The sequence below is a fragment of the Pristis pectinata genome, chromosome 16 (assembly GCF_009764475.1).
Source record: "Pristis pectinata isolate sPriPec2 chromosome 16, sPriPec2.1.pri, whole genome shotgun sequence".
NCBI lineage: Eukaryota > Metazoa > Chordata > Chondrichthyes > Rhinopristiformes > Pristidae > Pristis > Pristis pectinata.
This window is the reverse complement of record NC_067420.1, coordinates 32,180,525-32,193,631: the sequence shown is the minus strand read 5'-3', so window position 1 is coordinate 32,193,631 and position 13,107 is coordinate 32,180,525. Positions and strand designations below refer to the sequence as shown.

The 13,107-nt window shown below is 38.9% G+C and overlaps 1 protein-coding gene across 1 annotated transcript in view; it reads left to right on the top strand.

Moving 5' to 3' along the window:
* Window positions 1-12,579, top strand: part of ntsr1 (neurotensin receptor 1 (high affinity)) — a 31,268-nt gene extending 18,689 nt beyond the window's left edge. The window contains exons 3-4 of the mRNA XM_052031677.1: window positions 8,861-8,951; window positions 12,330-12,579. Of these exons, the coding sequence (XP_051887637.1) occupies window positions 8,861-8,951; window positions 12,330-12,579 (341 nt within the window). The remainder of the gene's footprint in view (window positions 1-8,860; window positions 8,952-12,329) is intronic.
* The last annotated feature ends 528 nt before the right edge of the window (window positions 12,580-13,107 follow it).

Here is a 13,107-nt window from a genome sequence, read left to right as displayed (position 1 = left end):
AGTTGGGTGGAGCGGTGGCAGATGGAATTTAATAGAGTGAAGTGTGAAGTAATGCACTTTCGGAAGTCAAATTCTGGTAGTAGGACATATAGAGTAAATGGCAGCGACCTTAGAAGCGTTGATGTACAGAGAGAGCTTGGGGTACAAGTTCATAGCTCCCTGAAAGTGGCAACACAAGTGAATAAGGTAGTGAAAAAGGCATTTGGTGTCCTTGCCCTCATAGGCTGAGGCATTGAGTATAAGAATTGGGATGTCATGTTGCAATTATACAAAATATTAGTTAGACCACACTTAAGTGTATTGTGAACAGTTCTGGTCACCACACTACAGGAAGGATGTCACATTCTGCAGATGCTGGAATCTGGAGCAACACACTCAAAAGGTGCTGGAGGAACTCAGCAGGTCAGGCAGCATCTATGGAGAGAAATGAACAGTCGACGTTTTGGTCGAGACAAATTCATTGGGGACCTTTAAGAGGGGCTTGAATGGGCACATGAATGAGAGGAAAATAGAGGGATATGGGCATTCTGTAGGTAGGAGGGATTAGCTATGTCGGCACAACATTGTGGGCCGAAGGGCCTGTTCTTTGCTGTACTGTTCTATGTTCTATGTTCCATGAGACCCTTCACCAGGACTGGAAAGGAAGAGAGCAGAAGCCATCGGGGGAGGAGGAGGAGCACATGCAGGCAGGTGATAGGTGAAGGATGTGGCAGCAATAGAAAGAGTGCAGAAGAGCTTCACTAAAATATTGTCTGGAATGGAGGGCTGTAGAGATAAGGAAAGATTGGATAGGCAGTGTTTATTCTTGCTGGGACATAGGAGGTTGAAGGGTGACCTTACAGAGGTTTATAATGTGGGGCATAGATATGATAGCTATTCAGAATCTTTTTCCCAGGGCAGGAGAGTTTAGAACTAATAGGGCACAGGTTCAATGTGAGAGGGGAGAAATCTATAGGAGATCTGAGGGGGAGGTCAATATCTGTAACAAACTTTCAGAGGAGTTGGTAGAGGCAGATACAATTACAACATTTAAACAGGTACTTGGATAGGAAAGGCACGAATGAATATGAGCCAAATGTAGGCAAATGGGATTAATGTAGATAGGCTTCATGATCAGCATGGAAGTGATTGGCTGAATGGGCCCATTTCTGTGCCAGATGATTTTGGTCTATTGACTTTACATGGTTCAGAAATGGCTGATGTTACCAGCATCTCTCTGCACACTTACCAAGTTTAAAATGAAGGAATACAGGCAAGGTGATTTTGACATACATCATTTGGAAAATTAGTGCAGTTCTACTCCATTGGAACATGACTAAGGTGCAGTCTTATAGTAAAATACCATAGGCACGAACGTACTCTGAATTGTCATCATGTGCTGATCTTATTATAGAATTCTTCCTCAAGCCTCAGAATTTCTTCCACATCTCTTCTCCCGACCCATGGATTGTGGAAACAGGATTTTTTTTTATATCTACCACTTCCTGCATGTCTGCTGCCCATTGACCTTACAGTATACAAGGGTTTCATTGGTAGCTTTTTTCTTTCCCTTACACCTTTCCACTGTAACAAGGATAACCCTTGTGTGTGGTTCAATGACCAGTAGCATTTTCCATTACCTCTATTCTTCGATTGTAAGCCCTATCAAAGTTGATCAATAAGCTATTATGACTACCATCGGGGAGGAGGTACAGGAGCCTGAAGACCCACACTCAACATTTCAGGAACAGCTTCTTCCCCTCCACCGTCAGATTTCTGAACAGTCCATGAACCCATGAACACGACCTTGTTATTTTTCTTTTGCACTATTTATTTATTTCCATAACTTATAGTAATTTTTATCTCTTTATGTCTTGCACTGTCTTGCTGCTGCAAAACAACAAATTTCATGACATTTGTCAGTGATAATAAACCTGATTCTGATTCTGATTCTGACATAGCAATTAGGCTCAATCCTATCTGTATACATTCAGTTTCCACCAGTAGACAAATTATCTGTTAGGACTAACAGTGCTGGGGTTTTATAATTCCCCTATTGCCACCTGGAAGAGATGAACACATTCAGCATCAATAACATAAAGAAAACATGAAAGGGATTGAATCTGAGGGATGCTGGAAGGTGTAGCATACTATTGAATGTAACTCTTTGATTGTTTGAATACATGAGGAGGTGAGAAGTGTAGTTTAGGGAATAAGGAATGTTGATGTTCATGCTTTTATCGAATACTGATACTTTTTGCTCTAAGTATTGGAGTTCCTGATTCAGATGAAGAATGGAGTCACATCATAACATCACTTACGTTTTCACGTTCTCCCTTGATGTAAGTTCAAAGCAGATTAAAACTGAAAAGGTTTTATATACTTTAGCCATGTTGAATCCTTTCATCCATCAGTGTCCTGGACTGTAAGTAATTGTTACTTTGCATCAATGAGACAGGCAAAGGACAAAGGGGGGTTGATCACTAGTGTACACCAAGCCTTTGAAATCCAAGCAAATAATACAATATTCACAAATAAAGCCGACAGCATCTATGAATTTCTTTTAGACTGTTCCTGCAATCATTCCAGATGGGTCAAATACTAGAGACACGGGAGAGTGCAGATGCTGGAATCTGGAGCAACACACATGCTGAATGAACTCAGTGGGTCAGTACCTATACTGGCTATCTCCCCTCTACCTTTCAGTCTAGATGAAGTGTTAACTTCCCCCCACAGATGCTGCCTGACCCATTGAATTCCTCAGTAACTTGTGTGTTGGGTCAAATACTACAAGTGCTGATAGTAGATTTCTGATAAGGGAACATGTTATTTTACATCTTATAATCTTTGTATCTTTTTCCACTTCTGGTATCAGACAAAAGGTAGACATTGAGATATGCAATGCAGCATTGGAAAAACATGGAGCCAGGTCTCTCTCACAGTGTGCCATTCTTGCTTGAGCCAGTTGCCCTTTCCTGCATTCTAGGGTTTTGAGGAGGTGGCTACGGAAGAAGGGGAGGAGTCATCTTCTAGAATTACACACTGATTGTCATCTTCCTAAATTCCATAGATTCTAGAATGGTTCTTATGGACTGAAGTTAGTAAATCTAGTACCAGTGTTTAAGAAAAGATGGGAAGCAGTTATTAAAGAAATGGAAACAGGACACATAGAAAATACTAACAGGACATAGATTTATGAAAGGGATATCATATTTGTCAAATGCGGTTGAGGTTTTTTTCAGGTTGTGACTAGCGGAATACATAAAATGAATGAGTTGACTTTCAGAAGGCCTTCAATAAGGCACTACAAAAGATACATAAGGTTGCTGTGGTGAGTAGTACAAGTACAGGAGCGGCAAGTCTCGTTGCCGTGGTAGGTACCGCGAGAACTAGAGCGAGAACGAGAGTGAGAATGAGAGCGGGAAGCGGTTTAAAAAGGTAGGCCCTTTGTTGTCGTTCTTGTTGCTGTGGTGGTAAGCTGAGAGGCCTGTTGATTAGCTAATTGGATAATTAGGCAGCAGCTGCCAATAAAAAGAAGTTAGGGTCAAGCAGAGTGGCCATCGTGGAGCAGCCATTGTGTGAGTGGACAGTGTCAGGGTGGGGAGCTGAGGCTTCGGCTAAAGAGGCTTCGGCGTGAAGAGGCAGAGTAGGTGAGCGGAGGCTTCCAGTAGGTTCTCTTTCTTTCTCTGTTGTTTGTAATTTTCTTTGTATAGAACAGTGGGAATGGTGGTCAGGACAGAAGTATGCTCCTCCTGTAGCATGTGGGAAATCAGGGAGACCTCCAGTGTCCCTGATAATTACACCTGCAGGAAGTGCATCCAGCTGCAGCTCCTTACAGACTGCATTTGAAGAATGAAAGGTAATATTGATGATGCATTTTTACAGCATAAGTGCAGGGAGAATGTTTTCTTTGGCTGAGGTGGCTAGCACCCAAGAATTCCAGATTCCAAAGTACAGGATTTGCCATTCAGGACAAAGACAAGAAGAAATTTGTTCAGTCAGAAGTTAGAATTCTCTACCCAAGAGGGCTGTGGATCCTCTTTCATTAATTTGAGAAACAAATCCATAGACTTTTAAATATTAAAAGAATCAAGGGATATAGAGTTAGTGAAGGGCAGTGGCATTGAGGTAAAAGATAAACCATGATGGGATTGACTGGTAGGTTCTCCTGTTTCCTGTGTTTCTATTAGTCAGTAGCATTGTTGCAGTTTTTCAAGGAGGCTTTGAGAAAATGTATGAATCTTATCCTCTGTCCATATGATAATCCCTTCCTGTCACAGACTGGCCAAATGACTTACAACTTCTATTATTTCTTCTGTTCTTATTGTGCTCTTACAACATTCCTACCAGTTATAAAGCAACAAAGCCCCTCCTCTTTAAGAGATGCAGACTGACTTTAAATAATATGGGCAAACTGAAACTGGTAAGAGTTATTCACAAAGTCAGGTCTTCCTGCTAACAAATTAACATTGTAGTTAGTGCTGGTGGGATGTTCCAATCATTTTACTGAGAAAGCAAGCAATGTGAAATAAATATCTGTGCACTCATAACATGTTGCTTTATTGCACAGTGTCGTTGGGCCACTATGGAATATCTCTTTGTCATGGTTCCAATTGCAAAGTTATGATATCATAAGGTATTTAAAGCTCAGAAACAAACCATTCAGCCTAAAAGTCCCATGCCCATATTTATGCTCCATGCAAGTCTAGCTTTGCCCTAAACCACAGCATCTGGACTATTATCGTCACCTGTTTCTTAAGATAGCAAGTTCCACATTCTCGGCATGCTTTGATAAAAATGTTTCTCCTGAATTGGATTTCTTAGTCTGTATTCAGACTAAGAAAGATTAAGCTGCTTCTTCAATGAAAAGAAAAGCTGGATGAACCTGATATAGTGCAGCACATTATGGTGCTGGTCGAATGATCCAAATCACTTCACGTTCAACATATTTCCTTTAAAGCACAAATAAAGATTGTATAAGGATCATCATTTTACACCCCACCTAAATTTTTAAATTGGGTAAAAATCACACTAGACAACTGACCTTTTTCTTTGTTTCCTACTTACAATTAAAATTACAATCAGCCTTAAGTGTTTACTCAGAGACTAACTGAATCATTTCTATAATTCCACAGATTGGCAAGGACCAAGTATTAATTTGATTCTGTCTGATAGCTGATGATGTCTAGTAGAGTGGATAGTAAAATTATATTTCATGTTATATGCAGTTGACAAGTTAGCCTAAGAAAGAAAAAATTTGATTTACATAATGCCTTTCATGATCCCAAGACACGCCAAAGCTCTTCAATTAATCAAGTACTTTGGACATGTAGATGCAACATAGGAAATGAAGCAGCCAATTTGCACACAATAGTTTCAAAATAGGATTGAGATGATGGCCAGATAATCTGTCTAATGGTGATGGTTGAGGAACAAGGGTTGCCCAGGATACTAAAGTAACACCATTCCTCTTCCTCGCAATAGTCCCTTGGGATTTCACACATCGATCTAAAAGGGTAAATTCAGTTTCAGTTTAAAATCTCATACAAAAGGTAGGTATCTAGCAATTACAATCCAAATCCCCAAGTGTTTCACAAAAGATCTCTCACAGTTTAGGGGATAAAATTGAGGCACAATAACATAAGCCACACAAGCTAACAAAGAAACACTTACCTTATATTCAGCAACATGTTTAAGACCTCTAGTAAAAGCCAAACACAAAATCAGTAATGAAAACAGAAAATGCAAGAAATACTCAAGAGGTGTAGCAGCATTTCTGCAGAGAGAAACAGAGCTAATGTTTCAGATACATGACCTTTCATTAGAATATTGGTGAACACACACAAATCATAACCATGAGCACTCTCTTCCTTAAAGTGCATCTGTGTTCAATGACTAAAATAATGCAAATTTTGAAATATATAGTAATAAAGCAAGACAAGTTGTTAATCTGAAAACTAAAAGAATTCAGAAATTTACTAAATATCCTACAATGAGCAGTTTTCAAGAACTAAAGTGTTTCTTTAGCTGTCCCCCCCCCATTGAATAGAACTTATTAACTAGTTGTCTTATCTGTTGGAGCAGAAGCAATAGAGTGCAGTGTTTGGATCTGATAGAAGCAATATACTGCAATTAATTGGAGTTGCTATATTCTAGATAATTTCACTTTAAGTAATGATCAGCATTTAGTGACCTTGCAACTGTGTTGCATGGTCACACACTCAATAGACAACATGGGAATGAAAAATCTATTGTTCATGTTATATAATAAATCTAAACCCTATTTTGTTATATATGGAATAATCTGTGGATTTTACTTACAGTATCTGCAAATCATTGATCCATTTTCATTTGTAATATCCTTTCACAAAATACAACCACAAAATATATAAATATTGTCCATCTCCTGTCAAATTGTCATATACATCTAAATTGCTTAAATTACCATTGTCTGTTTACGTGTTATGCTAATTTACTAAAATATGGACAATTAGAAAAGCTAGCAGACTATACAAGTCTATGAAAAACTGATTAATCAGTATTTCTATTGGAAACTACCAATCACAAGCCAACAATTGCCTGAGCTTGTTCCTGAAACTTACTTTCCCAATTTATTTTTGATTTCACAGTTTGCTATAAAATAAACACAAATTTATTATATAGAGTCATACAGCATGGAAACAAGTCCTTCAGCCCAACTCGTCCATGCTGACTGTGTTGCCCAGCAAGCAAGTCCCATCTGCCCATGTTTGGCCAATAGCCCTCTATATAAATCCCTCCTATCCATGTACTAGATGACTTTTAAAGGTGGCTAATGTGCCCGCCTCAACCACCATTTCTGGCAGCTCATTCCAAATACACACCACCCTTTGTGTGAAGAAACTGCCCCTGAGGTCCCTTTTAAATATCTCACCTCTGATCTTAAACCTATGCCCTCTTGTTTTTAGCACCTCCTCCCTGGGAAAAATATGTGCTTTCATCCTGCCTATGCCCTTCATGATCTTATATACCTCTATCGGGTCACACTTTAATCTTCTACATTCCAGGGAATAAAGTCCTAGTCTACACAACTTCTCCTTGTGACTCAGGCCCCCAAGTCCAGGCAACCTCCTGGTAAATCTTTTCTGCACTCTTTCTAGTTTAACAATATTTTTTCTATTATAGAGTAACCAAAACTGTATATAATACTCCAAGTGTGGCCTCACCAATGTCTTATATAACTGCATCATAGCTTCCCAACTCCCATACTTAGTGCCCTGATTGTTGAAGGCCAGCGTGCCAAACACATTCTTCACCACCCTATCTAGCTGTGATGCTGCTTTCAACAAACTATGCACTTGCACTCCTAGGTCCCTCTGTTCCATAACACTCCCCAGGGCCCTACCATTCACTGTATAAGTCCTACCCTGGTTTGATCTCCCAAAATGCAATACCTCACATTTATCTGGATTGAAAGCCATTTGCCAATCCTCAGCCCATATATCTAGCTGATCAAGATCCCCTTGTAATTTTTCTTAACCTTTTACATTATGTACACCACCACCAATTTTAGTACCATCCGCAAAATTACTATTGCTTAAAGTGCATGGAAATCTAAAGCAATACTCTCAGAGAAGCATAGGACTTGAGTGTTCCTTTTTTGATGTTTGTTCTCATTAAGCACCTACACCAATCAAATCCATTGTGTTTCATTCCCAGGTCTGGCCCTGCTCAGTTTGATCCCACGTGTTCCTTGCACTGTTGCAATCCAACATTCCTTATTTTCCAGATCAGCCTAACTCATCCTGACAGCTTCTGAGTCTAATCCACTCCAGAATTTTTTCCATCTCAACTCAGCCCTGCCTCAAATGCTGCTAGAACTTCACTCCTATTTTTCCCACTGGTCCTAACTTGTCAAACTTTCACCCCTTTGCTGTACTGCTCCTTCCTTCAGCTGTGTTCTTGCCCTGAACAAGTATCCTCATCTCCAACGTTCCAGCTTAAGAACTGTATCACCATGGACCTGTACTTTTTGTTATCTCTTTTTCCTTATTTCTGAGGGAATTGTGATGTTAACAACACAAAACCTTAATTGGTATGGCATTCTTTCAATAATGGAGTTCAACAGGGCAAGCATCATTTACATGCTGCATAAGTAATTAAAGAAAACAGCTGTGCAGCATCTGCTTATACTTCATTAAACATTAGTGAGAAACATTGTTTGATTGAAATGACAATCTACATATCTCAAAATCAACATTCAGGTTTCAGTGGGTGCCTCCAGATGGTGTCAGGAAAATCTTTCTAACAACACATTAATTCTCTAAGCACATACGTGTAGATAGTCTGAACAACTACTTCACAGTCATTGATCAGTACATCAGCAAGTTGTGTGTGGAGAACAATAATAGGAGCAGGAATTATCTAGTGAATGAAAATTGTCTGGTTTATAAACCTGTAGACCAGATTTTAACAGCCAGGTTTATTATAAGATAAAGTAGTTTAAAGCTGTTTTTCTGCATTGTTTTTTAGGTAGTTTAAATACTTTGGGGCTTTGACATTCAATCTGCATTTAAAATGTTATATAATTCGTAATGCTATTGGCTTTTCGGCAGTCTAACTTTTCATCTACAATTAGAGTAAAATACTGGGAATAATCAGCGGGTCAAGGAGAACTGCCATTTCAGTCAATTCTCTTTCCTTCATCAACTTTACATCATTGCTTCAAGTTAAAGTTGTGCAAGTCTAACTACACTCATCATCTGTGTTGGTCATGTACCAATTAGAAGAATATCCAGTTTTTCAAAGAATTCCTCAACTTTCTTTGTCTTCTTTGAGGTTTAATTGAATAAGAAAGGTGATATAACATTAAGAGTTCAAAGATCTTCCTTTGGTCCTGCAGGGGCTGTGGTCATTGCATTTGTGGTGTGCTGGCTTCCATATCATGTGCGCCGTCTCATGTTCTGTTATGTGCCCAAACACCACTGGACAGAGTAAGTACCGAATGACTAGAGTTCTGATTTTATGACAATATTTATGCTTAATATTTTATTGAAAAGTATGAGACCAACATTTCCATTGTATCTTTGAATATTTTAATAGGATTTATACAGAATATTACAGGTTTACTGGATGAATGTGCTAAGTAAATTGGTTGTGGATTCAGGTCACACTCCAGAGACTTGCAGTGTTGAAGGAGTGCCACCTTGTCACATGCTGACTTTTGAATGAAGTATTAAACCAAAAGCTTTATCTGGACACAATAGATCCCAGAGAACTATCCTAAGTAGAACAGGAAAGCCATTCCTTCCAGGCCAATATTTATCAATCAATATTAACAAATATGTCTAATTGTGTAAGTATTTAATTTGTAACCTGTTCATTTTCACGTACTACTTGTGGGAGCTCACCGTCTACAAAATAGTTGCCTCATTTTCTATGTTACAACAGCGGCAGATCCTGCCTTATCAAAACTGAATTAAAATTCTTGAACCCAAATCTAGAATGAATGAATTTTCCCTACATAAACTCAATGTATGAAACTAAAGGATGTCATGTGACAGAACTGTATGTCAAAAACTCAGCCCTGGTTCAAGGATCCAAATAACCAACTTCCAGGCTTTGTGGTTCCACTAATTCCACTGGAGTTCTGAATAATTCCCTACCCCAAACAAGTTACTGCACTATTTTATTCCAGTTGCCATTCATGTTAGCTTTTCTCTATCCCAGAGGGTCGTGGAGGCCAGGTCACTGGAGGTATTTAAAGATGAGGTAGATAAATATTTGATAAATAATTGAGGGCGGTGGGGAATTGGCACAGAGTAGGAGTTGAGATATAGGGCAGATCAGCCTTCATCATATTGAATGGCAGGCTTTAGGTGCCAGGTGGCCACTCCTGCTCCTATTTTCTTGAGTACATGTATTTTTGTCAACAAATAGCCTATGAATTTTTTAAAAACTGCAGATGCTGTAAATCAGAAATAAAAACATAATATGCCAGAAACACTCAGCAGGTCAGGCAGCATCTGTGGAAAAAGGAACAGAGTTAATGTTTCAGGTCCAGGAGCCTTCATCAAAACCAGGAAAGAGAGAAAATAAGTTTTCAGTAAGAGTGGGGAATGCCTCTGATAGGCTGAGACCAAGTTGGTTAATGTGGCAATTAGAAGCTCATTATGCTCCTTTGTCTGTGTTACGTGTTGCTAATAGCAGGGCTGTGGGACATGCCCAGTGGGCCAGGCTATACTAATAGAGAGAGAGAACAACTCAGCTAAAATCACAGATGGATGACTGACAGAAATGACCAGTTCTGACACTGACAACAATGTGTTAAACTGAAGCCTCATCAAATCACTAAGGTGGATGTGAAAGATCCCATGTCATTATTTCTAAGAAGAGCAGGAGAGTTATTTCTGGTGTCCTCCCTAATACTGATCACTCAGTCGACATTTGGAAGGCAGATGATCTGGACATTACCACCTGGCTGTTGGGAAAGCTTTCTACGCATGAACTGGTTACCGCTTTTACCAAAATTGCAATAACCAGTCTTCACAAGCACTTTATTGACTGTAAAGTGAATTGGGATGTGCTGAAATGAATATGGAAGGTGCCAGATAAATTCAAACCTCATCTTTGTATTACTGGTGTTTTTATTAACTGATATCTAATGGATAGCACAGACTTGGGTGACTATAGAAAAGGGTGCCTGAAGATCATGGCATTAAACTTGGCATGAAACCAAACCAAGTGGTCTACCAGGCAGCAGTGATCCTAGTCAATGCTATCTCCACAACATCCTCCAAATCCACTGCAAGTATAACTGAACCAATGTTACTGTCCTCTCCCAGGCCAGCACCCCAGCAAATTCCACTCAGTTGACACTGTTGTATGGGTCATGACATTAACACACCTGAAGGAGACACTCTTCTTCCAAACCTTAATGCACTGCACTTTCTCTGTAGCTGCGACACCTTACTCTGTACTATTACTGTTTTTACCTGTACTACATCAATGCACTTTGTACTAACTCAATGCAACTGCACTGTGTAATGAATTGACCTGTACAATCGGTTTGTAAGACAAGCTTTTCACTGTACCTCAGTACAAGTGACAATAATAAACCAATACCAATACCAAACTCTGTCATAAGAAGAGATTACCTAACAGGCAGAGGAAAAGATTCAAGGACGTTCTCAAAGTGTCCTAACGAAGTGAAATTTCCCCCACTGACTCCTGGGAATCTCTGGCCCACAACTGCTCAATGTGGTGAAGGAGCTTTTGTGACGGCACTGAGAACTGGAGTCCATGTGGAGTTCAGAGTGGAAACATATCATCCTCGATCCCAAGGAACTGCCTAAGAAGAAGGGAAGAGTACTCAAGAAAACCCTTCTGCATAATCTCTTGCATCTACCATGATGGTTGATGGGGGTCTTCACTTTAAATGATAAAGAATCTCCTTTTCAGTAGAGAAAATAAGATAGAGATAAGCTTCAAAGTAAGCACTTAAGTGCTAAAAGCTATTAACAGCGTGCATGTAGGAAGATTATTTAACATAAACAGGTTGTCCAACGGGAGGATGAACAGAATGACTCGGCTTCCGCTGGGATTTAGACCTGAACAGATTCCATTTTTTAATTATACTTTGTAATCCATATTTTATGAAGATTAAAAGATAATCCCCTTTCTTGACAGAGAATTGAGATAATTAAAGAGTACTTATGGTGAAGAAATTAATTCTATTAAAAAAGAGTTGGGCAAATACTTGGGGAAAAAATGTCAATAAAATTAATCAAATGTGAACTGATAACTGAAGTAGTATTACAAGCAGAGTGAAATTAAATTTGTCCTTTTAAACATGTGATGTAATAACACATGCACATTATTTACAATATTCAGTGTCAGTGATGCCAATGGAGTTGATTTTCAGAAATAGAACTCAATGGTCATAGGTTATTGCTGTGTGGCTTTATCGTGCATAACAAAGAACACATTTCTATCGCATAACTTTCTTGGGTTGACAAGTAATAGATGGAATCTTGTCTTATTTTGTATCCTCCAGGAGGAAATTTGATTCAATAATTGATCTGTGGTTATTTTCTTACTCAGGAGCTAAGGCTAGAGAAGGGAAGCACCAGACCCAATGATCTTCTTAATTTATATCTATCCTTAATAAAATGATTCTACAACATTCACACAGTTTCATCATTTGGAATTGAAAAGTTATGATAACTGCAATTTCAGATGGACTCTCTTTGTTTTCAAATCCCTTTACAAGATTCTTGCACCCACAAAGTACTGAAAGGTGCATTCTTAATCCATTTATTATGAAGTTTGCTGCATTTTGTTATCTTAATTGCTATTATTGCTTCTTCCAGATTTCTCTACGATTTCTATCATTACTTCTACATGGTGACAAATATCCTCTTCTATGTCAGCTCCACTATCAACCCTATCCTGTACAACTTGGTCTCTGCAAACTTCAGACAAAACTTCTTCTCCACGCTCAGCTCCTACTGTCTTCTCAGGCGACCAAAAGCCAAGACTCGTGCCATTAGCAGAAAGTCAAATAGTATTTCCAGCAATCATACTTACTCCAATATTGTCACGAAAGAAACAATGTACTAACAGATATTAATTGAAGTCAAGTAGTTAACAAAGATTAGTAATTACTGTTGTGAATTTTGGGGAATATCCTGAGAGGAACATCCCATTATTTAAAAAGTAATTACACAATTAATTAATTTAAAAACAATTTCCTTGAGATTTTACTCAATTGCAGTGCTTTTTTTTTCAGTCCAGGGCACGTTAGTGTAAATGATCACTGGATTTAAGGTGAAAAATACAGCTGTTGTGGATTGGACTTCTGTGAACTTTACTCTAATAGACATATGGTAAAATTCCATTAATCTGGCACACCCAGGACTTGGGTGGTGCTGACTACCAGCTATTCTGGACCTTTGAATGTACTCCAATTCATACTCCAACACTCCTTCAACTTTTTTTTTAGATGTTACGCAGTAGAGTGGTTTGATCAATTTTCTGAACTTGGTAAGTTTCAAGGGAGTATGGGAAACAGAACCAGGTGAGTTTAAAGAGAGTGTAAGAACTGGGGTCCTGGTGACTTTAAAGGCAGCGCAAGAACTTGGACTCCAG